Raw genomic sequence first — 27478 nt, forward strand, 5'->3', positions numbered from 1 at the left:
TCTGTGTTTTGTGGCTTGTCAGGTGCATTTTGTTCCATCATCCGCCCATCAATGGAATCAGATTTTTTTTTTTCTGAATTTGGGCAAAATTTGCATTTGCACAAATTCCCCCCAAATGTGCATTTTCATGCTTTAGCCTATGGGGGAAATGTACATCTTTGGCAGTTTTTTTTTTATTTTGTATATTTTTCTATGACAAAATTTGTGCAAAATTTGGAAAAGGTAGAAAACCGGTAGAAAATCCCTCTTGACCGGGAAATCTGGTCCGCTGTGGAATCCATGTGTCAGATTCATGAAAATCTGAACTCATTTGTTCTGTTGCGGATTTCTCCAGCATCCCTATCCCAAGTATGTTGTTCAGTCGTTAAGTCGTGTCTGACTCTTCATGACCCCATGGGCCATATTTATTCCAAGTATAAAGTAATGTAATTGATACATTTTGGATAAAAATGTTTTAACTCTTTTAACCTGCTGTTTTATTCTTTTACCGTGTTGTTCACCCCTCCGAAATCTTCTGATGTGGAGCGGTATATAAATTTGGTAAATAAATAAATAAATAAATAAAATATCAATTCCAACAGGACCCCTCTGAAAATGTTGTGCGAAAGTATGAAGAGACAGATAGTTTCCAGAGCCTTCTATGGATGTAAGTGCCTTTTGGGGGAGGGGACAGGAGGGGAGGGGAGGGCATTATGTCCACCCATCAGATTAAGTCGGCCTTCCCCAACCTGGGGCCTTCAAGATGTGTTGGAGTACAACTCCCACCTTCCCCAGCCAGCATGGCCATTGGGGCAGGATCAAGACCGTGGTGCACAAGGAGTTTTGGTGTTGTTGTTTTTTTAACCCTGTAGTTCTGTTGAAAATCTCTCTCCCCACACGAGCTGCTGTTAGCTTCAGGAGGTTTAGCTTCAGGACTCTATTGGCGTCCATGGAAACTTCCCTCTTGGGGCTGAAAGCAGTTTGAGTTGGGGGGAGCTTTTTTTAGTGGTAACATGTGGCATGGGGGAAAGGGTTAAAATCCTCTTCCTTGTACGCTGTAGTCCCGATCCTGCTGCACTCCCTTCTTACAGCTGCTGTGTGGACGAATAAAAACCAGGCGTGTGAAATGATTGGACACATTGAATATCTCACATCGTTTGGCTCAAAGTGCCGGGTGTTTAGCCATCTTCCTCTTTGTCTCTTCTCCGCCTCCATGCAGGGCTTGCCTACTGCCGCCACTTGTCCACAGTCCGGACTCACTTGTCTGCTCTGGTGAATCACACGATCATCCCGCCAGACAAACCCACGAGTGCTGCGGGAGGACTGACGAAAGAGGTCTGGAGCAAATATCAGAAGGACAAGAAGGTAAAAGCCATGTCTGATTAACCAGTCGGACAAGAAGGTAACCAGTTGGTCAATTAAGCAGAATCCTTAATTAATTCAGAAGGCAACCAGTTGGACAAGAAGATAACCAGCTGGACAATTAAGCAGAATCCTTAATTAATTCAGAAGGCAACCAGTTGGACAAGAAGGTAACCAGTTGGTCAACTAGGCAGAATCCTTAATTAATTCAGAAGGCAACCAGTTGGACAAGAAGGTCGCCCGTTGGTCAATTAGGCAGAATCCTTAATTAATTCAGAAGGCAACCAGTTGGACAACTAGTTGGACAAGAAGGTCGCCCGTTGGTCAATTAGGCAGAATCCTTAATTAATTCAGAAGGCAACCAGTTGGACAAGAAGATAACCAGCTGGACAATTAAGCAGAATCCTTAATTAATTCAGAAGGCAACCAGTTGGACAAGAAGGTAACCAGTTGGTCAACTAGGCAGAATCCTTAATTAATTCAGAAGGCAACCAGTTGGACAAGAAGGTCGCCCGTTGGTCAATTAGGCAGAATCCTTAATTAATTCAGAAGGCAACCAGTTGGACAACTAGTTGGACAAGAAGGTCGCCCGTTGGTCAATTAGGCAGAATCCTTAATTAATTCAGAAGGCAACCAGTTGGACAATTAGGCTGAATCTACACATAGCATTTATACCGTTATCATAACTATTGGTACACATGACACCAATGGGCACTGATAGTTATGAAAACGGTATGATAACAGTATAACTATCCCACCAAACATGCCTCTGATGGCAGTGGTACCAAGAGAAAGCCTGACCCAGAAGGCTTATCTGGGAGAACACGGTCTTTCAGGTAGACCCCACTGTTTCTACATTTCCCCCACATCACCAGTGGTTTAGCGGTAAATTTTGAAGTGCAGATACTCTGCATGACGGTCCTCAAAGAGAATCCAAAAATTCTGTAGCCATATCTATATATGTGTGTGCATATTATGTATATGCACATATACAGAGACAGGGGGAGAGAGAGAGAGAGAGAGAAGGGCAGCCTGAATGGGGTGGCAGATGTCCACGTCCCTGCTGATCAAAACGTAATGGCGCTTCCACAATGTGAGCTCTGCTGCCTCTACACCGCTGCGCACTACACCCATATGTATATATACTTACCAACTGAATATATCACTTCATGCATCTGAAGAAGAAAGCGGACTGCACTCCTCAAGAGATTGCATCACAATTTTTTGTTAATTTGTCAGTCTTTACAGGATGCTCTTGCTGTTTGCCGATACAACGGACTAACACAGTTCTGGAAGCTGATGACCACTGGGTTACATGGCTTTAAAGGGGGAGTAGACCTCCAATTATGGAATGATCTGCCTGATGAGGCCCACCTGGTGCCAACATTTTTATCTTTGTGGCGCTAGGTTAAGACCTTCCTCTTCTCTCAGGCATTTGGCAGCGTATGATGAGTTTTTAAATCAGGTCCTGGATTCGGTTGATTGTTTAACGTTGTTTCAGATATATGTTGTCTGCATGTGTGCTGTCTGCTTATATGTTTTTATGCAAATGGTTTTACACTTTGTATAATGTATTTTTAATGGTTTTTAATTTTTGTAAACCTCCCAGAGAGCTTCGGCTATAGGTAGTATCGAAATGTAAATAATAATGGTGGTAGTGGTAGTAGTAGTAGTAGTAGCAGTAGTAGTAACAACAACGTTTAATAGTCTCTGTACACCTTTATAAACACAGGTGCAGGCCAAAGTACAATGCTATGCCAGTACCATAACGGCCTGTGAACAAATCATGAAGGGATTAAGAGACACCTACAGTTAAAAGTAACCCAGTCAGAGTTTAGTTATTGCTCAGAAAGCAAGTCTCTAGCTGGTAAATTTAACAAAATGACATTTAAAAGTCTCTGTTCACCCTTGTAAACATAGGTGCAGGCCAAAGTACAACGATATACCAGGAACATAACGGCCTGTAAACAAATCATGAAGGGGTTAAGAGACACCTACAGTTAAAAGTAACCCAGTCAGAGTTTAGTTATTGCCCAGAAAGCAAGTCTCTAGCTGTTAAATATAACAAAATAACATTTAAAAGTCTCTGTACACCTCTGTAAACATATGTGCAGGCCAAGGTACAATGATATGCCAGTAACATAATGGCCTGTAAACAAATCATGAAGGGATCTACGTTGCCGTGAGCCATGTGCGCTCACTGGCAAACCTCAAGATTCAAGGACCAGAGCAAGGATGTTACAGTGGCTGTCCTGGAGTTTACACTAAGAACACTATTTAAGGAAGTTTTCTAAAGATAAAGGGTGTAATGTTTCAATAAATGCAGTTAGTTAACTTAAACCTTTCATTAGATTTGATTTTCCTCCACGAACTGTGTTCGTCGGTAACCAATTGGTAATAACATAATATAAAAACACCCATATAGAAACATATAAAACTATTTTACACAATCAACAATAAAAATCCCAGGACCTGTTAAAAAAACCCATATCATATGTTGTCGAATGCTGAGCATGCTCAGTAGTTATAGAATGCTGAGTGTCGCTTTGAGGGGGAAACAGAAAACAGGTGAGAGGGATGAAAGGGAGTATCTCAAAAGAGGGCATGGCTGGCTAGCACATGGAATAAGAGCATTCCATGCTGCAACATTTTGTTGCAGGACCTATTTGCTTTGTCTCATCTTTATTTTTTAAAGGTCATCTAAGTTAGTGGTCACCACCACCAACATGTTAGCTGTGCTTAGCTAGAAAAATCCCCAATAGGGCTTCTTGGAGGCATCTGGTTGGCCACTATTTGGGTTGGGGGGCAGAGCATATGCTACTTTTCTCATAACCCCCCTCTCTCTTTTTGTCATGTCAGAATTACAAGGAGTTGGAACTGCTCAGACGGGTTTACTATGGTGGGGTGCAGCACGACATCCGAAAGGAGGTGTGGCCATTCTTGCTGGGACACTACAAGTTTGGCATGAGCAAGAAGGAGATGGACAGGGTGAGTGCCCGCAGCAAAGATTTCAAAGACGGTTTTTAGGAGCTGATATTCAGAGCTCTTCTGCACAAGGCTGTTGATCATTTGTTAATCTGCTGTATCTACTTCCGGTTTCGTCGCACAATTGAGGTCCGAGCACTACACAAGAGCATTTCCTTTACTGCTTTTCTGCTACATAACCTCTAGGTAGCACTGTAGTATAGCAGAGTAGTGAAAATACCCAAGAGGAAATCGTGCTTTCTTTCACTTTCACAATTAAATGCCACATTTTCCCTGCTAAAAGTTTTTTTAGTTTTTAGTTTTTTTCTAAAAAAAACTAAAGTTTTCTTAGTTTTTAGTTTTTTTCTAAAAAAAACTCGCCGAAAGTGCTGTTTAGATGCAGAAGTGAAACTGGAGGGTCATGTCATCAGCTAAAGTACCCGTAAACATCTGTGAGAAGGGAATGACAAGCGCATGATAAATGCCTCGTGTAGAAAAACTCTTAGCTGGTTTTGCTTTAGTTCCTTGAGGATGAGGCAAGACAGGGAAACTCAGTGGGAAAGTTTGTCCTTTATATACAGAAGATTTCAGGTCCAGCCCCCAACATCTCCAGTTAAAAAGGGCAGGCAGCAGGGGAAGAGAAAGAGCTTTCCCTGCTTGAGACCCCACAGGGCCGTTGCTAGACAGAGTAGGGACTGTAGCTCAGTGGTAGAACAGACACTTTGCATGCACAAGGTTCAAGTTTCACTTCCTGGTAATAAAAAAAAAAAGTCAGGTTCCTGAGACCCGGGAGAGTTACCAAAGGTGATGATACTAGGTTTGATAGGCAAATAATCTACATTTATTTATTATTGATTGATTACATTTATATCCCACCTTTTTTCCTCCTTAAGGAACCCAAGGCAGTATACATAGCCCTCCTTCTCCATTTTAGCCTCACAACAACAACCCTGTGAGATAGGTTGGGCTGAGAGTCTATGACTGGCCCAAAGTCACCCAATGAGCTTCCGTGGCCGAGTGGGGACTAGAACTTGGATCTCTCGTCCAATACTCTTGCCAGTACACCACACTGGCTCTGTGTGGTCTGTAGATGTTCCTAATTGAGAGCTGGCGCGATGCCATGGCTGAGAGACTGAACAGAATCAGTTGAACACGTTCTCTTATATTGTGACTCCTATAGGGAATGCAGAGAAAAGCTAATTTCCCCGATATTAACAAACAGCCTTCCCAGGAAATAGCTCCACCACGTCTTATCCATTAGTTTAAGGGTGTCTTCTTGGGTCACTGGAAGGGTTGCCAGGTTTTTTATGATTTCAGTGCAAACGAGGAAAAAAAGATGTCATTTTCTTGAGAGAAGGAACCTCATAATCTTTGTGTGTGTCTTTTTTTTTTTTTTTTACTGTGCTAGTTTTAACCATGTTTTATATTGGTTTTGCTGGTCTGTGACCGTAATAAATGAATTCATTCATTCAAGAGGCTGAACTGCGAATTGAGGTGTCCCCAGTTAAACATTTGCCTCTGCCATGAAGTCATTGGGTGGTTTTACGCCACTCTCTCTCAAGCTCCGTTCTCCCCACCACCACCTCTGCAATATGTGGTATAATAATATTGACTTAACTTACAGCAGGGGTGCGGAACTTCACGCCTGTAGGCCAAATCCAGCGCTCTGGGGTTTCCCAAATGGCCATGTCTCCTTCCCCTGGCCTGAACCTCTTTCCCTCGAACACTGATTCTTTGGTGGTTTCCTGTTTTTTGTGAATTCCCCCCCGGCCATTCTAAAAGACTGAAATGCCTCTCCAAAGGCTTATTTAGGGGCAGGAAGAGCTTTAATATACTGGTACTTTTTTGTATTTTTGCCCCGCCCTTTTTGCCTTTTGCCATGCCCACCACTGGAATTTCAGAGAAGCCCCGAGAGCTTTTCTGAAATGGAATTTGGCCCTGACGGGAAGAAGTTCAACACCCTGCATTCAGTGGCAGCTGCTGACTCCAGTTCCAGAGGGGTGGTGATTCTATTCTGGGTTTTGGTTATCACCAGCCCAAATGCTGGAGGTGCTATCCAAGGTGCTGAACCCCCCTTCCCCCCAACATGGGTTCAGCACCTTGGATAGCACCTTTAGAATGAAGGGAGAAATCATTGATTTCCTCCTAATCAACAGAAACTTTCATGCACAGTAGAAATTATGGAGGCGGGAGAAATTTGTGCAGTTCGCATTTTAATGGGGACCTACCTAATTCACACTTCCAGAACCAACATGGGAAACAAAACTCAGTTATGGTTTGGTATTTGCACTTGCCTGAATTTTGTAGAACAGGGGTTGGATCCTGATATAGTCATACTGAAAGAACTGGGCATGTTTAGCCTTGAGAAGAGAAGACGGAGGGGAGATAGGATAGCGCTCTTCAAGGACTTGAAAGGTTGTCACCGAGAGGAAGGCCAGGATCTCTTCTCAATCATCCCGGAGTGCAGGACACAGAAGAATGGGCTCAAGTGACAGGAAGCCAGATTCCGGCTGAACATCAGGAGAAACGTCCTGACTGTTAGAGCAATACGACAATGGAACCAATTCCCTAGGGAAGTGGTGGGCTCTCCCACACTTGGAGGCATTCAAGACGAGGCTGGACAGCCATCCGTCAGGGATGCTTTGACTTGGATTCCTGCATTGAGCAGGGGGTTGGACTCGAGGGTCTTATAGGCCCCTTCCAACCCTACTATTCTATGATTCTATGAAATCATGACTAAGTTAAGGCCCATTGATTTAAGTGGGTCTATTTTAATTATGACGAAATCTGGATCCACTCCCAGTTCTCCAACTAAAAAAATGCATACAAAAATGTATGTTAGGGGAAATTGCACACACACACACACACACACACACGTACATATTAGTTAAAATAATACACAAATGCATTAAGTTAGGAAAACAAGAAATGCATTGCACACAAAATGTGTATACTAGAAGAAATGTGTGCAAAAATGTGTACCAATTTTTACAAAGACTTAAAAAGAAAACAATTGTAAACTATTGTGGAAACAGGACAAAACAAACTTAAGAATAGAAAAGAGAGAGAGAGAAACCTACATCGACAGTTTTGTCCAGTCCTTTGAGAAATATGGAGCCTGATATTCATATTTCTAAAAAACTCTTTGTCATTCAGTCATGCTCAGTTCGAATGGTTTAATCCCATATAAAGATAAATATGCTGATTATAGCAAACGTAAACAGATTACACTAAACAGACATGTACATGTTATATGGACTATACTTTTTAATTGTTTTATGTTTTGATATTTGTGTTGGGGTTTTTTTAAAAAAAATTAAGACGAAAAGTAGCATGTCAAGGAGAAACTACTTCTCCCTGAGATACTAGCTTTCTACATGCAGAGGAATTTTCTCCCATGGTGTATGCATTCAGACCTCTCTCTCTCTCTCTCTCTCTCTCACTCACACACACCCCTCTGCAGCCTGAGGGGTTACAATCCAGGGACAGGCTGCTGTTTGTATAGACCAGGGCTAACAAAGTCTCTTCTTCTATACACAGCCATTTGACAATTCCATACAGTGCATCAAAATATCATTTCCTGGGCAGTAATGACAAATGTTGGTCATCATTTGCAAGGGATGTGCTCAAACCTTTCTAGACCTCACTGATGGACGGTTGTTGTTTTTAAAATTGAGACGATCACTCGAACATTTGCAGCTTCCCTGAACTCCTCTAATTTTTTCTATCCCAAGAGAGGGATGGGAGCAGTGGGATGCTACAAGGACAGGGTGACCTTGGGCTTCTGGTTAGGAAATGACCTGTCCTGCTACAGACTGCATTATTATTTTTTAACTGATGCTTGCCTATCTATTCCAGTGTGTCAGACCACACTGCAATGTAACTGGGCTGCACTACTCGAGACTTCAGGTATGGGATCATTTGGCTGAATGCTCCTTTGTTTCATAGAATCCTAGAATTGGAAGGGACCTCAAAGGTCATCTAGTTCAACTGATGCAAGATGTCCACTGGCACAGCACCCCTTCCAACTCTAGGATTCTATGATTCCCGCATTGACATGATTTCTTACCCCTTTCACTGTGTCCAGGACTAGTAGGATATATTTCTTTCTTTACTGCATCTTCTTTTGCCTTTAATTCTTTATAAGGGAGTGTATATTATTACTTACATTAAGTATATTAAAGTATTTCAAAAAGGGAAAAAATCTTCTAGCAAGACAGGGAAAAGCTTCACGTGAAGAATTTCTGTCTGTCTTTTGGCCATTAAAAGCTTAGCAGCTCTGTTGCCAGTAAAATAAAAGTGACAGCTGTAATAAATAACATATAGTTATAAAATATACAAAATGTAAGGGGACAGGCCCCCACCTGGAAGATCTTACAATCAGCTCTTGGAATCCTCAGAGTTTATCCTGGAGTCTTTTCAGAGATCACCTCCTGACAATCTTTTCTTTTTTCCTTTCTTTTCCTTTTCCTTTCTTTCTTTGTAAAGGTGGATGAGAAAATCGCACTCCAATATCAGAAGGTTATGACTGAGTGGAAAGCCTGTGAGATGATTGTGAAGCTCCGGGAGAAAGAGTCTCAAACGGCCACCAAGTTTTCCTCTGGCAGCAGCATAGACAGTCACGTGCAGCGGCTGATCCACAGGGACTCCACCATCAGCAATGATGTAAGTTGATGGTCCACTCGGTCAGGTCACTTGTCATAAGAACACCAGAAGAGTCGTGTTGGATCACGTCAGATGTCCATCATCTAGTCAAACATCCCTGTTTCCCAGAATGGCTACTAAGCATGTTCATTCAGTCCTCAATGGGATTAATTTAAGGGTTGTTGTTGTTGTTGTTGTAATCCTGCAAACCTCAGGGTTCCCCTGAGCATGCTAATACCTCCCTCTTGTTTCCACGAGGCTGTTTTGGGTACAATCCTGTTGCCATTCACCACTTGGCTTTGCTACTAGAAGGAATGAAAAGTGGAGCTGTCAGGATCCCCCTTATGACCTGGACCCCCTGAGCAACTCCTTAAGGATCTCTTGCATCCATAAGAGTCCCACCTTCCTTCTTTTAAACTTCCCCTTCCCAATAGCGTGGGGTTTAGGCTGTAGACGTGGGGTGATAGGCATACCAGACACCTGGGTGTTAACCATAACAGTTTATTTGTAAATTAAAACAACAGTTTACTTGTAAACTAAAACAAGCAAATTACAACTAAAAGTATTTACCAAATAGAGCTGCGTGATACAAAAGGCATTAAGAGAAAATAAAGGTTGCAAAAGTGCAAATTCCTCTACCCTAGCTGCACTTAGAGTCATAGAATCATAGAATGGTAGGGTTGGAAGGGGCCTACAAGGCCATTGAGTCCAACCCCCTGCTCAATGCAGGACTTAGACTTCTCCAGGCTGCTTCTTCCTGCTCTCTCTTCAGGCTCTGGCCTGCCTCTCTCTGGCAATCTCTCCCTTTATATCCCCTCCTTCCCCAAAACTGAAAGTACTATTTCAAACCTGGAGAAAGGAAACCTAACTCAGGAAAATGAAACCTAACTGGGGAAAATGAAACCTAACTGGGGAAATGAAACTAGTCCTCTCAGAGATACCCCTCCTAACAAAAAACCCTAGGCCTGACCTTTGTCTTTTCCTCACCTCTGTAGGCCTCAAACCTTCACAGGAGCCCTGTAAGAAATGTTGCAGTGAGGAGTGTTTCTCTTGCAATGCTTGGCGTTAACCTGGGTCTGCTGGTATCTCCCTCTTGTGCTTGGGCGGTGCCATTTGGCACCCTTCGCACAAGCGCATGAAGACTTGAATTGGAAAGAGAGGGAATGATATTGCCCCTGAACATTAGAGATTCCATTTCGCTATTGTGACCAACAGCCATTGATAGACCTCTCCTCTTCTGTGCATTTGTCTAATCCACTTCTAAAGTTATATAGGCCAGCTGCCAGGCATCTCCAGAAGAAATGTAGCCTCAAGAGGACACAGATTTGCATAAAATTTGCATGTGCATGTACATATACATGTATTGATGCAGGTTTGGAATACAGTACTTTTCACCATTGTGGAGAAGACTGTGACCAGGTGACCTATGTGGCTGCTGTCCAGTCTGCTATCCAGGTGTTAACTGTAGCTGGGCAGTTTCAAGGCCCCCACTCTCCCTTCTGATGCTTCTTTATCTTTAAACCAGGCTTGGACTGGATAGTCCAAACAGAGGACACCTTCAAAGACAGGAATGTCCCCTGCTAACCTTTGAAATGGAGGACTGTCCTCTGCAAAGTAGGACACCAGGTCTTGAGCGTTACATCGGACATGGACCGGATGGCCCTTCAAATAGAGGACTATCCTCTACAAAGTAGGACACCTGGCCACCCTGCCCTGATCTGTACATTGGACTTGGACTGGATAGGGTTTTAAATAGAGGGTGCCTTCAAATAGAGGATTATCCTCTACAAAGTAGGACACCTGGCCACCCTGCCCTGATCTGTACGTTGGACTTGGACTGGATAGGGTTTTAAATAGAGGGTGCCTTCAAATAGAGGACTGTCCTCTGCAAAGTAGGACACCTGGCACCCTGCCCTGATCTGTACATTGGATTTGGACTGGATAGGGTTTTAAATAGAGGGTGCCTTCAAACAGAGGACTATCCTTTGCAAAGTAGGACACTTGGCCACCTGGCTAGGGTTTTAAATAGAGGGTGCCTTCAAAGAGAGGACTGTCCTCTGCCAAGTAGGACTCCGTCAGGCACTGTGGTCCCAAGCCAGGTAGGGCTTGATAGGCTAAAACCAGAACCTCGAGTCACGCTCGGAAGCGTAGAGGCAGCCGGGGCAAGAGGGTCGGTCTGACGCTGCTGCTGCTGCATTTGTCCCCCCATCGCCCCACAGCCCTCCTGCGTGCTCATTTCACCTCTCTTTCTCTTCCTGCGCACCAAACACGTCGCCCTTCAGGTGTTTATATCTGTCGATGAAATGGACCCCGTGGAGCGAGAGCTGAAGGCGCAGGAGGACCCGTCCTTGACCGGGGTTTGCATCGACGCCCCCACGGTGGTGGTGGCACTGGAGCAACAACCATCGGTAGAGTTCGATTCTCCTGATTCCGGGCTCCCTTCTTCCCGGAATTACTCTGTCACGTCGGGCATCCTCTCTAGCATTGACGACGGGCAGAGCATCTGCTTTGAGGATAGCACTGAGGAGGAAGCCGGCGTTGATCCGCAGAGGCCAGATCCAGATCGCGCTCCCCAAAGCAAGGGCTCGGAACCGCGGGGATCAGAAATGGAGGAACTGCCGTGTTCTCAGATGGGCTGTAAAGTGTCTGCAGAGGAAAGCATTTCCGTGTGTTCCGCGGCTTATACGGTAGGTTATCGCTGAGGAACACTCTGCATGTGTGTGCCGATACAGGTAGGAGGTTCTTAATCGCCTCCCGCTGCGTGTCCCTGCCCAAATACTGCATTCGTCCTCTGAGGCTCTTCTCCAAATTATCCCGCTGACTGATAAAAGGCTGGGCAGAAGGCCTTTTCGGTTGTGGCTCCCCATTTATGGAATTCCCTCCCCGGGGAGGCTCGCCTCACATCAAAAAGGTAGCACAGTTTTGCCTGACAAAAAAGTTGCCTGTGATTGGTATTTTATTATCTTTCTTTGTATGCTGCTCTGATCATTTTTCTGACAGGCATCCTAGAAATCTTTTAAATAAAACGATTGGCACACAATGTCAGCGTATCAGAAGATTTTGGTATTTTATTTCCAATTTTTCTACCCTACATTTCCAGCGGAACGTCTTCAAGGTGGCTTATGCAGTACCTATACCTAAGAACAAATCTACAAAACTTAAGGGTGCAATCCTATGTGTGTGTAGACAGAAAAAAAGTCCTATGACTCCCTCCAGCCAGGTGGGCTGGCTGGGGCCTGCTACGAATTGTAGGACTTTTTTTTGTCTAAACATGCATAGGATTGCACCCTGAAAGCATTCATTCATTTCTATACCACCCAATAGCCAAAGTTCTCTGGGCGGTTCACAAAAATTAAAACCAATCATCTCTCCTTATTTTTTAAGCAGAGTTGACAAACTGGTAAGCTCAGACTAAAAATAAGTAACCAAAGGCCCAGAAGATTGGAGCAGATTTTTGTACGTGTTGCCTAGAAAATAATAACGGGCCGAGAGCATGGTCTGGAAACACAAGAAGCTTCCATTTAAGCAGGCCTGGATGTGAAGCCACCTAGGAATCCCACTGACCCCTCCTTGAGTTCTGTGATGAAAGAAATGTGGGATATAAATGTGCCAAATAAAAAGTACAGTAGCCACCAAGCGGATGCGTCTTGAGGTCTAAGGAATTTCTAGAATCAGGGTGCTACCACAGTGAAGGCCTCTCTTTACTCAACTGGACACGGGAGGCAGGGCTACCCAGAACAGGGCCTCAGGTGAAGATCTCAGTAAATGGGCGTGTTCGTACAGGAGGAGGTGGTCTACCTAATTTGCTCTCTAACCACCTGTCTTCCTCTATATCCAGATTAAAAGAACTAGCTGTATGCATATAACCACATCCTTGTGAAACGTGGTTCCTAAAAGAAATGTAGAGACAAGAACCGTAACAGCAGCTCCGTAATAGACACGGTTGTAAACGTTCACAAAAAGTCCACATCCAAAGCTGTAATTGCATTGTATGACATTTTAGAAACTTGACAGGAATGTGAGTCTCTTTTTATCTTTCACCTCTTTCTTCCGTTGTCGTCACCAGAATTTAGATTGGAAGCTCCTTGGAGCAGGGACCGTATTGCTTATGTTACTCTGTAAAGTGCTTTGTATGTGGGAGAATGGCACTATACAACCATCATAATAAAAACTGTCGATATGCTTACTGTTATTTATTACATTTCTATCCTCCAAGGAGCTCAGGGTGGCATACACAGTGTCTCTTCTGCCATTTTATCCTCACGACAACTCTGCAAAGTAGGTTAGGGTGAGAGAGTGTCACCCAGTATGCTTCAGAGCTGAGTGGGAATTGCTGGAGTGATGTGTAGTTGACCCCGCACACTACAGACACACGTACATAAATACACACACACACACACATCAGGGTCCATCTTCTGTTCTCTTCCTACAGCATGGTTCTACAAATCAGCATCTGTCATGCTATTAATCCTAGAACTGAGTACCTTCCACACGGAAGCTGAGTAGCTTCCCAAAGGAACCTCAAGTTCTCATTTTGCAGGGGGAAAAAAATCAAGTTTCTAGTCTTCATTGCATGCAGAAAAAGGCCTTGATAGATGGGTGTGAACAGCTTATGCTAAAGGCCTGCTTTCTTTGTCCATTATGTATGTAGCGGTATCCTTTATCCCATTTACATGCAGAAATCTATTTCTTAAAGCCCCAGATATGTCAAATCCTGCCCTTCCCTTGAACTTCAGATATGACAGATAGTGTCTGTTTTGTTCATCAGCGTGTTTGTGACTTATATTTGTATCTTCTAGATAGAAATGTTGGACACAGTTGCCTTAAACTTGCACAGAATTGATAAAGATGTACAGAGGTGTGATCGGAATTACTGGTATTTCACGGCCGAGAACCTGGAGAAGCTAAGAAATATTATGTGCAGGTAAGTTAAACCTAAAGGTTGCCAAGTTTAGGTCCTGGCAGACAAGGGAAAAGCCTGCCAGGACCTAAACTTGCTGGCAGGTTTTCTAGGGTGGCGCCTGTTGGAGCAGGGGGTGAAACCTGGTAGAATGTGCTGGGCTGGGATTCCAAGATAGAATCTGAGGCTTTAGCTTATGTTCCTTTCTTTTAAACAGTGCAGGAATATTGCCATCATTCCCAAGTATGCTAAAATATTTATTATTTATTTATTGCATTTATATCCTGCCTTTTTTCCTCTTGCAAGGAACCCAAGGCGACTTACATTATCCCCCTCCTCTCCATTTTATCCTCAGAAACAACAACCCTGTGAGGTGGTTTGGGCTGAGAGTAAAAAATATATATTTACTCTGCCTCTGTTGGTATCAAACTCTCTCAATTGCTCTTTCTCAAGGAAAGGATGTGTCATGTGCAGTCTTTCTTTTAAAAAAAGAATGAGTAAGAAGGCGAAGAATGGCATGGAAAATATTGATCCTATTCGTTTTGGCTCAACTGAAGTTACAAGTCATTTTTTATGAATACCTGAGAGAGCCTTCTGCCTTACCAACCTGCTGAGGTCATCAGAGGGCAATGCTGGTGGTTCCACATGGACCTACGGCCCAACTGGAGTCCATCCGGAGAACAGCCTTTAGTGTGGTGGCCCCCTTTATATGGAACTCCTTGCCTGTGGAAGTCAAGCAGGCACCAGCATTGTGCTGTTTGCAGTGCCTCTTGAAAACATCTATTTCAGGAAGCCTTCCTCCACTCACGGGCCAAAGTTTTATTGGAATTGGTGTTTTTTTTAATAGTAATAACTTTAACATGGTGTTTTATTCTTTTATCCTATTTTGTATCTTTTATTGTTCACGGTCCCAGAATCTGTCTAGATGTGGAGCGGTATATAAATGTTGTGAATAAATGAAATAAATAGCTAACTTACACAAGTCATTTTTTAATGAATTGTTTAGAGGGGCACCTGCCCCCTTTTAATTAGATGCAGCTCATTTAAGAGATATTTCTGGTGCGTGACTTTGTTTCCTCCCCACCCCTTCTATTGCAGTTATGTTTGGGAACATTTAGATGTTGGCTACATCCAAGGAATGTGTGACCTTCTGGCGCCTCTCATGGTTATACTCGACAAGGGTAGGAAATCCACAGGCTCTTCTTTGTGGCCTCCGCGCAGTGCTAGATCTATTGTATATCATGTATACTAATAGAGGTTTCGATTCTCCAATGTTTCAGTTCTCCTTATATAGTCAGATTGGCGCCATCGACACAGGCTCCAAGGATGCCCTGTGTCTGCAAAAATATTAGCGGGGGGGACCTATTTTATTTATTTATTTAAAACATTTGTGTCCCACCCCATATCACTGCGATCTCAGCGTACAGATAAAATCAATTTAAACAGTCTAAAACAATAAATAATTTAATCAGCTAAAACATATTAAACCATTAAGCACGCGAATACCAATTAAAAATCTAAATCAATAAAACAGTTAAAACAGTGTGCTAGGGAATACATTTAGCCCTCAAAGGCTTTGATAAAAAGCCATGTCTTAACTTGGCGCTGAAATGAAACCAACATCTGCACCAATTGGTCCTCCAAGGGGAGGGCATTCCACAACCGGGGTGCCACAGCAGAGAAGGCCCTCTTCCACATCCCACCATAGTGTTTGTCATGGGTTGGACGCAGAGGAGGGCCCCTCCAACTGATCTCAGTCCCCGGGAGGGATATATAGGGAGAGGCGCTCCCTCAAATATCGAGGTCCCAAGCTGCTTAGGGCTTTAAATGTCAACACCAGAACCTTGAATTCCAACCAGAAGCATATTGGCAGCCCAGTGAATATGGAATGTGGACTTATAGGAGAAAATACAGAACCGGGAGGGGAGGGGGAATGGAGAATGGAATGCAGTGACTGAATATGGCAAATTCCATCTTGGAGATTATCAGGGAAGGGATCAAAAATAAAGCTGCCAATATCATAATGTCCTTACTTCAAATACTATCTACAGTTCCCCCACTCAAAAAGGTTATTTGTAGAACTGGAAAAGGTGCAGAAAAGGGCAACCAAAATGAGCAGGGAAATAGAGCAAGTCCCCTATAAAGAAAGTTCACAATGTGCAGGGCTATTTGGTTTAGAAAAAAGGCAAGGAAGGAGGGACATGATAGAGGTGTATAAAATTATCCATGGTATGTAATACTCAGGGTCAACCAATGAAGCTGAAATTCAGGACAGATTAAAGGAAGGACTTGTTCACTCAGCGCTTTGTTAAACTGGCATTCGCTTCCACAGGATGTAGTGATGGCCACTCATTTGGATGGCTTTAAAAAGGGGTTAGATGAATTCATGGAGGAGAAGGTTATCGATGCCTATAAAGTCAGACAAACCTGGAAAACATCCAAAATCGCATGTCAAAAAGGAAGCACAACGTCCCATGTAAAAAATAAAGTTTTTATTTCTCCGAGTAGCCTGACACGTTTCAGCCCTGTACCATATATTTCTGGGCCGTCTTCAGGGGCTGTACAAAAAGTGGACAATACAACACATTCGTTTACATTTGTAAACAAAACATTTTAAATATGTTATTAAACTGCATATACATTTTGCAACTGTGCCACTGTATACTTGCTTAAAATTTTTTAATGTAGCCTGCAGAGATCTCTCCAAGATTAAATCCTGTGACTGGTGACACGATTACCAAACAGCAGTTTATATACATTCTGTTAACTCTTCTCAGATGTATCCATAATTACACTGTTTAAACTCAAGGTCTTTCATTTCTGGACATGCACCACACTCTTAGGGAGTGTCTAGAAAACTGTGTACTTTAGAAGGGAAGAAAATCCAGTTCTTCATTAAGGCCTGAAGGAATCAAAGTTTCCAGTCTTAAAATCCCATCTAGTTCCTTCCTTAGCAGGTTGTGTGTGTGTGGTCTGTGGGGAGTTTCTGCAAAGCCCCAAACCTGATGTCTTTTACAGAGTGATTTTGTTCTTAAAAAATGACTTACCGGGAGGCGCCCTGTTTTTTATTCCTAATATTACAAAGATGTTCCCCTCTATGTACTTGGAGAACCCTGGGTGGTTTCCCCACATGCTATTTATTACAGGGGCCTTGCATGACATACACAGCTGGTGTTACAAGTAGTAAATTGTCTTGTCGTATTTTGTGTGGTTGGTGTGGTCCTCAAATTCTGTCATCCTGCGAGTGTTTTGTGAACTGCCCAGAGAGTTTCAGCTATTGGGAGGTATAGAAATACAATCAATCAATCAATCATCTGCAATAGGCACAACAGCCACAGCTGTAGGCGCTGGTAAGCCATTAGAACATGTCTGTTTACACTCTCTAAATTCACTCCTCATTAGCATGTCCTTGTTCCTTTAAAGGAAATCAAAGGCTTTTCTTGGCAACCACTGATATACTAATAATGTGCCAGTATTTCATTACACTTGAATGCCACATTCTGCTTGTGGACTTCCCAAGGGGCATCTGGTTGGCCACTGTGGGAAACAGTTTGCTGGACTAGATAGGACTTTGGTCTGATCCAACAGGGCTCTTCTTATGTTAAGTGAAGCGCTCGACGCTGCAACATTTTGTTGCAGTTCATACATGTTGCATTATATTCCATTACAACTCCTCTGTTTTTAGATGATGCACGCAAGCACTGCAGCAGCCACCATCTCAGAAGAAACATTCCCCCCTTCTCGGGAGGGGATGCCTCTTCTAAGATGACGGCTGCTGTCTGCAGCATTTATAAGTGCTTGTATTAAAAATCATATCGAAATTTTAAAGCATGTTTTGGCAGCACCTTTTTAGGTGTGTTTTTTTTTTACTCAATTCGTATCACCAATTACTTAACTAAATATTACTGCCTTAAAAAAATACATGGCCTTTCCTTTTAACTATTAGTAGCTTTTGCAGAATGAATCATTAAATTATCTCAAAAAGCACCTTTATTGAGGCTTCTCCCCCCCCCCCCCAGGTTTTAATATAACCGTTTGATTAACTGGTTTAGGCTGCAAACATTGGGCATTATTCAATGGTACTTACAGAGAGTAGACCCTTTGAAGTGAATGGGCCTAGTTTAGGTAGGAGTACCATTGGATACTATCCCAAAATGATTTTACCATGGACTGAGTGCCATTGATCACAGTAGGACTTAATTCTGAGTAAGCATGTACAGGATTGTGCTGTGCATTGGTCAAAAGACTGATTAGTAAACTCCTTTTTTTAATGACTTTGTATAAGCTAACCTGTATCTTGGATTGATTTCAGATCAGCTAGCTTATAGCTGCTTCACCCATCTAATGACGAGAATGAGCCAAAATTTCCCCAACGGAGGCGCCATGGACATACATTTTGCAAACATGAGGTCGCTTATCCAGGTGGGTCCTTGTATCTAGAGAGTTTTAGTTCTTCCCACCCTTCTGAGGTTCAAGGTTCAACCAGTGTGGTGTAGTGGTTAGAGCACTGGGTCTTGGGAGATGTGGGTTCAAGTCCCACGCGGCTGTGAAACTCGCTGGGTGACTTTGGGCCAATCACTGCTTCTCGGCCTAGCCTACCTCACAGGGCTGTTGTGAGGATAAAATGGAGAGGAGGAATATGTACGCTGCCTTGGGTTCCTTTCAAGAGCAAGGCTATCCAAGGTGCTGTGAACCTTATCCCCAAACTACGTTCATCACCTTGGATACCTCCTTTAGAGTTCTGGCTGGTTCTGACTAGAACCCAGAATGGATTTACAGCCCCACTGAAATCAGAACCACCAACCTCCACTGACGTAAATTAAATAAATAAATGAATAAATAAAATAGACCCAAGAAAACTAAGAATGAAGCCACATTTAAATACAATACACAAATCCACAAAAAGTGGCATTCAATCGATGATAAATCAACAGTCATCCACAATTAAAACCCGCCGGAAGCTTTACCTGGTATCTAAGGACCAAACTAGAACTTCCCCCTCCTCCAATCACCTACAAGCAGCTCAGGACAGACTTCCCATTTGCCCAATGGACTTGGACAACAGCCGTGCTGTTAATCTTCTCGCAGTACTGGCTCTGGTTTTTTGGAGGCCTCCTCCTCGCCGCTGTCATTGCTACCCCGTCGCTTGCGCATTCCGTCTGGTCCCGATCGGGAACCTCTGCTGAAATCACCGTAGTAGGTGTGGATGACAAACTGAATCATTGACGTTAAGATCACAGGACCATACAAGCCACTGATTGAAAAGCAGGGCTGGGGCTCATTTGCTTTGTCTGATGTTGTCACACTTTCAAAAGAAACTGGGAGGCACGGTTCCCCTTTCTTTCTTCACTGTGTGCATTTTTTTTTTTAAATTTGAAAGATTCTGGATTCTGAGCTCTTTGAACTGATGCACCAGAATGGAGATTACACCCATTTCTACTTCTGTTACCGCTGGTTCCTGCTGGATTTTAAAAGAGGTAAGATTTTTAAGCCTACTATTGATGGTAAAATCATAGCATTTTAGAGTTGGGAGGGACCCCAGAGATCATCTAGTCTAACTCCCTACTCAGTGCAGGATCTGTAGATGCAGGATGCAGCAATGGCATCCCTGACAAATGGCCATCCAACCTCTGCTTAAATACGCCCAGCAAAAAGAGCCCACTACCTCCCGCGGCAGTCTGTTCTTCTGTCAAACAGCTCTTGACATTAGAAGTTTCTCCTAATGTTTAGCCAAAATCAGTTTCTCTACAATTTCCCCCCACTGGTTCTAGTCCTATCCTCTGGAACAACAGAGAACAGGTTTGCTCCATCTTCAATGTGACACCCCTCCATGATACAAGACAGCTATCATGTCTCCCCTCAATCTTCGCATCTTCAGGTTAAACAAACCCTGTTCATATTCTTTATTTTCACATGTCATTCCCTGCTTCAGTCTAGGCAACTCAAAGTTGCTTGGAAAAGCTGAAAATGTAGGGCTGTCACCTGATAAAAGAAATCAAACAGTGCAATCTTATGCATGTCTACTCAAAAGTAATTCCCAAATTGTTCAGTGGGAGTTACTCCCACATAAATATAGATAGGATTGCAACTTATGTCAATTTGATTCTTTTATTGCTATTTTGTTGTCATTCTTTGAGAGGCTTTGCCAACCTTCATTTGAGAGGTGGGAAAGCAAGATAATTTTTTTTAATATACTGTAAATAAATAAAATCATGAGAGTTGTAGTCAATTCCTTAATTGTTTTTTTTCTCATGCAAATGTAATCAGTCGTTTGGAAGGGAAAACACACACACCTATTTTGTCGTTAGAGGATGAACATGTCACAGGAGAAGAAGAATCTTAGAAGAGGCATTCTCCCTTTTGTCTTGTACTGGAGGAATGCCTCTTCTAAGATGGTGCTTGCTCTTTGTAGTTTTTAGTTAGTTTGTTTAAATTCATGGCCTGATTAATCAAGACAACTGTTTTTAATTGATGAAAACTTGTAAAATTGCTTTAATTAAACTGACTTGATGACGTGTCGCAGCCCTAATAATAATTCCCTCCAAACTCCTAAAGTGTTACTTTTACAGAAGAAAATTACAACAAATACAAAATAGAAATCCTAAAATGTAAAGCCAGTCTTCCAGTTTGTCTGGGCAAGAAGTCTCACCATTGCTTTTTTACCATTGGTTTTCTGAATATTTGTAAGCTGTGCTCAGGCAGGACTCGGGCTCAGGCCAGACCAGACAAAAAACTAGGAGGGACTATAGTTGAGTGACAGAGCCCTTGCTTTGCATGCAGAAGGTCTCAGGTTCAATCCTGGCACCTCCAGCTGGAAAAGGATCAGGTCGTCTGTGATGGGGAAAATCTCTCTCTGCCTGAGATGTTAGAGAGCTGCTGCCCATCAGAGGAAACTGCCTTGTACAAAGCACTAGTCCATCTCACGAAGTATTGTCTGCACTGATTGGCAGCGGCTTTCCACCGCCTCAGGTAAGCATCTTCCCAGCCTTACCTGGAGATTTATTTTTATTTGATTTATAATACGTTTATGCCGCTTAAAATTGTCTTAAAATCCCCAAACAGTTCACATTAAAATACAATATATCAATACAGAAACAAGATAAAAAAATATAAATAGCTTAAAACATTAAAACTTTGCAACACCATAACAATGAAACAGGGTGGTAACGGAGTCCCTCACTGGTTAGGGAAAACCTGTGTGAACAGGTGTGCTTTCGAGAGGCGTTTAAAACTTGCCACTGTTTCTACTTCTCGAACCACACATGGGAGTGTTCCAAAGGGTGGGTACCACCACTGAGAAGGCCCACTTACAAACCACTACCTGGTGACATTCCTTTGGCTGCTGGATGACCAGTAAGCCCACCTCAGAAGATCTCAGGGGTCAACTGGGTATATATAAGGGAAGGCAGTCAACTAAGTAAGCTGGTCCCAAATTGTTTAGGGCAACAAAGATGCCAGGGTTGAACCTGGAATCTTTTGCACGCGAAACGTGTGTTCCATAACTGAGCTATTGTCCAGTTATTCCTTGACAATATTATCTATTTCCAGATTAGACGATAGCAAGCTAGATAGATAAATGGTTCCCATTTGCTACTCAGACCAGCAGCAGATGTCAGGGTCTTTTCTGCCACCTGAGGCCCTTTTTAAGCAAAAATACCAGGGATGAGACCGGGGACCTCCTGCATGTCACCAAGCTGTTGTTGCTATGAACTCAATCTAGGGGTCATTTTACATCTTTATTAGCCCCAACGGGGGGAAAAATGTCCTCAAGAAAACTGTTGACAATGATGCGCTTGAGTAATTGGATGCTTTTTGTAATGTTTATTCCTCCCATTCAGAATTGTTGTACGAGGATGTATTTACAGTGTGGGAAGTTATTTGGGCAGCAAAGCACATCTCTTCAGAACATTTTGTCCTTTTCATTGCCTTAGCATTAGTGGAGGCCTACCGAGAGATTATCCGTGATAACAACATGGACTTCACCGATATCATCAAGTTTTTTAATGGTAAGGCAGACAACGTTCAATGTGATTTTATTCATTTCCATTTTCAAGGGCCTTAAACATCCCCTTTCGTTTGCAGTTGAAGTCTGTGAACTAACGAACTTTCCTCCTCCTTTTTTTAAAGCAAGGAGGAATTTGAAACACATCGGCACTCACAACTAAACATCAGAAATAGAGGGAATGATGATTTCATTTCCATTTACTCTCACCTGAAGCTGAGATGGTCAGCCTGCATCTAAGTTGAACCACTGCAGAGTATAGGTGGAGGCTCCCATGATGGAACCCTCCCTGTGGAAAAAAACAATACCACAGTGCATCTAGAAAATTCGCATGTCCGGGGAAAGGGTGTAGTCTAGCATTCTCCTTGACGTGCTAGTTTTCTGTGTCTTGGGTTTTCTTTATATGGGAGCCCTAAAGTGGTACAGACTAGATCTGCTGACTACCTTGGTGAGAATACATCAAACCAAACCATAGGGACAGTGGTTGAAGTAGGCCTGCAAAAGTTCAAACCCCCACTCAGCTACAAAGCCCACTTGCTGATGTGGGGCCAGACACACAGAGGCACTTTCTGTCAGCCCAATATACCTCAGAGGGTCGTGGTGACAATAAAATGGTGGTGATAGGACACCATGTACATTCTTGGGCTTCCTGGAAGAAAGGCAGTATGTGTGTGTGTGTATATATATATATTTATATTTCTATACTGCCCAATAGCTGAAGCTCTCTGGGCAGTTCATAAAAATTAAAGGCACAAAGTGCAGCATAAAACAAGATAAAATATGAAAGCTTAAAACCACAACATAACAGTACAACCAGAATAACACCTAGCAGCAATGCAGAGATTTAAAATATGGATCTAAAACAGCAGAGCTAAACGTCTCTAAAATATTGGGAAAATAAAAAGGTCTTCACCTGGTGCTAAAATGCTCCTAAAGACATTGCAGGAGTATGTGGAGAAATAGGGGAGCCACCCAGATAACCCCAACACACTCTTTGGGAGCTATTTTTGACTGCCTTTTCCTTGGGGTCTCCATGCCTCCTCCCTCTCCCAGGAGGCGGTTAGACCGTTCTGTGGAGATTGCTTGTAACTCTGCCTGATGTAGTTGTAGAGTGCACAGCTCCAGTTCCTTAAGCTTTCCATGCAGATGTCAAACAGCAAGGCCGGGAAAGACCTCAGCGCAGAAGCCTAGCGAGAAATAGCCAAACTAGATTGGCAGGGCTATGCAAACACTGTGGTTGTACAGGAGCTCGTAAAAAGTGCTGAACGTGGCAATCAGCTTCCTGCAAACTTCGGCTTTCATTTAAATTTTCTTTTCAGGTTTCTAGGCCTTATTGTGGTTGTGAAGATCTGCTACAAAGTATGCAGGCAATGCCTGTTGGATGTTAGAAGCCAAAGGGGGCAGGACGGAATAATATTGGTTGGGGGTGGAACATTGGTGCCCTGCAAAGCACATTGTTCCCCCCATTTAACTAGCAGAAGCTGAATAATTATGCAGAATTCTATAGAAGAGCAAAATTTAGCTTTCCTGGGTGCACTTTGAAAAATTTTAAGCACAGCATACGCAGAGCCATACAAACGTCCGACTGCCCTGGATCTTATGACCTTTCTCCATTCTTGTTGTGGTTTTCTCATTCGTTTGCACAGAGATGGCGGAACATCACAATGCCCAGGAGATCCTGAAGATAGCAAGGGATTTAGTCTGCAAAGTGCAAACGCTGATCGAGAATAAGTGAGCGCCTCGGCCCTGGGACCGAAGAGCAAAAAGTGCCGCCGCCAAAGCCTTTCTTGGACCTTCTGGGGGCGGAGAGGGGTGGGCGTGGAAGCATTTTCGACCAATGTTTTAAGTGCATCTTCCATGTAATGTAGAAAATACTCCAGAGATTTCTAAGACTTTAAACACACAACAAAAGACAAAGACGGTTTTCCACCAGATGAGGTTTGAGCGTTTGTTGTGCGTGTGTGAGAGAGAAAGAGCGCTCATTCTGGACTCCGCATTTCAGGCCAGAAATAATTCTTGTGTGCTTCGTTTCTTAGTCTCTACGGATTGCCTCCCAGTCAACAAGTGGGGCGCGTGGGGAGCAAATTGTTCCCGTTTGCCCCTCCCCTCCACTGCAATTTTGCATGGTCCATTTTTGCGCCACATCCCCGGCGTCTGAATGCAGGGGAGACTTCCTGACGTTCTGCCTTCTGTCGGTAATGGAAGAGCATCTCATGTTCTAAATGGGTAGGGCTGATTACAAACTCCACCAGCTATCTGCTTATGAGAGGAGACTGCATAGGATGAAGTGGTACCTTCCTGCTGGAAATGACCATGTCTCCCTTATAACCCTACCAGCTCCGCGGCTTCTACAAACGGGAGGCAGAAGTTGCAGGGAAATGGCTGGTGTAAAAACGTGTCAAAACACACGGTTCCCTTTTCTTATCAAAGGGATTTCGTGCTTAACTCTTTTTGTGAAGGGTTTGGCCAACCACTCAGAGGGCACAGAAAGCAAGACTAAGGAGTGGGACGGCAGGGAGATATTCCCACACTTTTCTGCACAACACTGAGGGCTAGAACCTTGATTTAAAAAACAAAACCACAGAAGCCCAAAGGGGCATTGAATTCCGTGGGTGCGTGGAATGTTTATATACTACCCTGATTATGTGAGAGATGTCCTTCTCAACTGCCAATTTGAGGACCTCTCAGTCTGTAGGTCGGTTGTATCCATGGGATGTTCCATGTCTGGATTGCAGATTTTTGCGACCCAGCTTGCCGGAGGTGTGCGTATGTGCGTATCCCATTTGGGCTTAATTGAATTTGCTCACTGTGGCCACGCTCCTAACGGCCTCTGAGCAGAATCAAAAGGCAAGTGATACGCAGCCTGAAAGCGCTAACAAGCTCTGTCCAGTGGAATCTTTTCCCCAACTCGATTTTTCTTGGAATGCAAGAAAAGTTTTATCAGGAAACTGACCTTTTTTGTAACGCTGGCATGCTTGCTGTCTCTCAGCCCTCTCCATTTTATTTTGTGTGTGTGTGTGTGTGTGTGTGTGTGTCAAGTAAGTGTTCAACACATGCATGGTTCTGCTGGGCAGTCTCATGGCAAAGGAACTTGCTTTCCAATTTGTGTATGTTTTCATTCAATGGAAAGGTGAAGTCTTAACAAAACAGAACACCCTCGGCTGCCCTTAAGCCCAAGGGGTCGATGTTTTAAAAATGAAACACTGCACTATGTTTTTGGAGAATGTATTATACAAGACTTTACTTTGTAAAAAACAACCACACACAACCAAACAAAAAGAATCTAACTGTGCAAACTTTGTTGTACCTGTTTATTATCATGTTCCGTATAATGGTATTTTATGAATATTGTGTACTGCCTTATTTATTTTTTGTCAGGAGCAGAATATTTTCGTTACTGCTGAAGAGTTTATCTTTAAAGTTCAACCTATAGATTAAAAAAATACATATCGTCAAAGCTTTTTCTAATGGGTACATTGTGGTCCTTGTCTCCTGTCTGTTTCAAAATAAGAAGAGCCCCACAGCTCAAACCAGTGGCCACACTGGCTGGGAATTATGCAGTCGAGCACATCTGGAAGAGGCCGGGTTGAGAAAGGCAGTCATAGGTCGTCGTGTTTCGCCTCACTCTTCCTGTGGCGGCCAGCCAACAGCCCTCCTGAGGTGTATGAGCCCAACATTTGGTGCTCTGAGACAGACTGTCTCTGAAGAGGGAGGTTCTATTCCTAAGTATCATGGTTAGGAACTGAGTCATAGAATCATAGAACAGTAGGGTTGGAAGGGGCCTACAAGACTATCGGGTCCAACCCCCTGCTCAGTGCTGGAATCTAAGTCAGAGCATCCCTGACAGATGGCTGTCCAGCCTCGTCTTGAATGCCTCCAGCGTGGGAGAGCCCACCACCGCCCTAGGTAGTTGGTTCCATTGTCGTATTGCTCTAACAGTCAGGAAGTTTGTCCTGATGTTCAGCCAGAATCTGGCTTCCTGTTACTTGAGCCCATTCTTCCTTGTCCTGCACTCTGGGATGATAGCGAAGAGATCCTGGCCTTCCTCTCTGGGACAACCCTTCAAGGACTTGAAAAGCGCTATCCCATGTCCCCTCAGTCATCTCTTCTCAAGGCTAAACATGCCCAGTTCGTTCCGTCTCTCCTCGTGGGGCTTTCTTTCCAGTCCCCTGATCATCGTTGTTGCCCTCCTCTGAACCCTCTCCAGCTTGTCTGCATCCTTCTCAAAGTGTGGTACCCAGAACTGGACACAGTACTCCAGATGAGGCCTAACCAGTGCTGAGTAGAGGGGAACTAGTCCGTCATGGGATGTGGAAGCTATACTTCTATGAATGCAGCCCAAAACAGCATTTGCCTTTTTTGCAGCCACATCCCATTGTTGGCTCATATTCAGCTTGTGATCTACAACCATTCTAAGTTCCTTCTCGCTTACAGTATTGTTGAGCCAAGTATTCCCCGTCTTGTAACTGTGCATTTGGTTTCTTTTTCCTAGGTGCAGAACTTGGCATTTATCCCTATTGAATTTCATTCTGTTGTCTTCTGCCCAGTGCTCCAGTCTGTCAAGATCACTTTGAATTTTGTTTCTGTCTTCCAGGGTATTAGCTATCCCGCCTGATTTTGGGTCATCTGCAAATTTGATCAGCATTCCCTGCACCTCCTGCAGGCCTCACCTCTTTCCCCCTTCCACTGATTGCATTTTGGCTTTTTGCCACACTATTGGAATGCGACCAACAAAAGCTTCGCCGAAATGGAATTCAGCTTTGGGCTGAAAGACGTCCTGCCTAAGCTTTTGTAGTCAACCCATTCCAGCAATCAGGTTGCTCGCCTGCCACCGGGAGTTTGTGGATGCGGAAAAGTTGACCTGGAATTACATAGCTGAAGTCCCACCACCCGCCCCACCATGAGGCAAGATGGTCACCTGGATTAGCCAGCAGATGGTGAGGGTGAATCACAGAATAGTAGGGGTGGAAGGGGCCTACAAGGCCATCGAGTCCAACCCCCTGCTCAGTGCAGGAACCCAAGTCAGAGCATCCCTGACAGGTGGCTGTCCAGCCTCGTCTTGAAGGCCTCCAGTGTGGGAGAGCCCACCACCTCCCCAGGTAATTGGTTCCATTGTCGTATTGCTCTTACAGTCAGGAAGTTTTTCCTGATGTTCAGCCGGAATCTGGCTTCCTGTAACTTGAGCCCATTATTCCGTGTCCTGCACTCTGGGATGATGGAGAAGAGATCCTGGCCTTCTTCTCTGGGACAACCTTTCAAGGACTTGAAGAGCACTATCCTCTCTCCCCTCAGTCTTCTCTTCTCCAGGCTAAACATGCCCAGTTCCTTCAGTCTCTCCTCCTAGGGCTTTGTTTCCACTTCCCTGGTCATCTTCGTCGCCCTCCTCTGAACCCTCTCCAGCTTGTCTGCATCCTTCTTAAAATGTGGTGCCCAGAACTGGACACAGTACTCCAGATGAGGCCTAACCAGTGCTTTGTAGAGGGGAACTAGTACTTCATGGGATTTGGAAGCTATGCTTCTATTAATGGAGCCCAAAATAACATCTTGGGTTGCATTAATAGAAGTATAGCTTCCAAATGGCAAAATGACTCCAGGCTGAAGTCAGAGGCAAAGCCAGCCAGGTGCCC

General features: G+C 43.7%; 1 protein-coding gene across 10 annotated transcripts in view; it reads left to right on the forward strand.

Annotated features, from left to right (window-relative positions):
- SGSM2 (small G protein signaling modulator 2) overlaps nt 1-23706 on the forward strand; it is a 146853-nt gene extending 123147 nt beyond the window's left edge. For 7 of the 10 annotated variants that reach the window (XM_084822876.1, XM_084822875.1, XM_084822879.1 and 4 more), the window contains 11 exons: nt 582-646; nt 1199-1344; nt 4201-4329; nt 8794-8970; nt 11232-11636; nt 13749-13873; nt 14948-15030; nt 18162-18271; nt 19230-19326; nt 21688-21855; nt 23498-23706. In XM_084822876.1, coding sequence (XP_084679002.1) covers nt 582-646; nt 1199-1344; nt 4201-4329; nt 8794-8970; nt 11232-11636; nt 13749-13873; nt 14948-15030; nt 18162-18271; nt 19230-19326; nt 21688-21855; nt 23498-23586 — 1594 coding nt within the window. In that variant the 3' untranslated portion in view covers nt 23587-23706. The remainder of the gene's footprint in view (nt 1-581; nt 647-1198; nt 1345-4200; nt 4330-8793; nt 8971-11231; nt 11637-13748; nt 13874-14947; nt 15031-18161; nt 18272-19229; nt 19327-21687; nt 21856-23497) is intronic. The other 3 variants (XM_084822881.1, XM_084822878.1, XM_084822882.1) reach the window with 1 other exon arrangement.
- Nucleotides 23707-27478: the final 3772 nt, after the last annotated feature.

Source organism: Heloderma suspectum, chromosome 16 (genome assembly GCF_057233095.1).
Source record: "Heloderma suspectum isolate Gila_16-S chromosome 16, 16-S_ref, whole genome shotgun sequence".
In the NCBI taxonomy this organism is placed as follows: Eukaryota; Metazoa; Chordata; class Lepidosauria; order Squamata; family Helodermatidae; genus Heloderma; species Heloderma suspectum.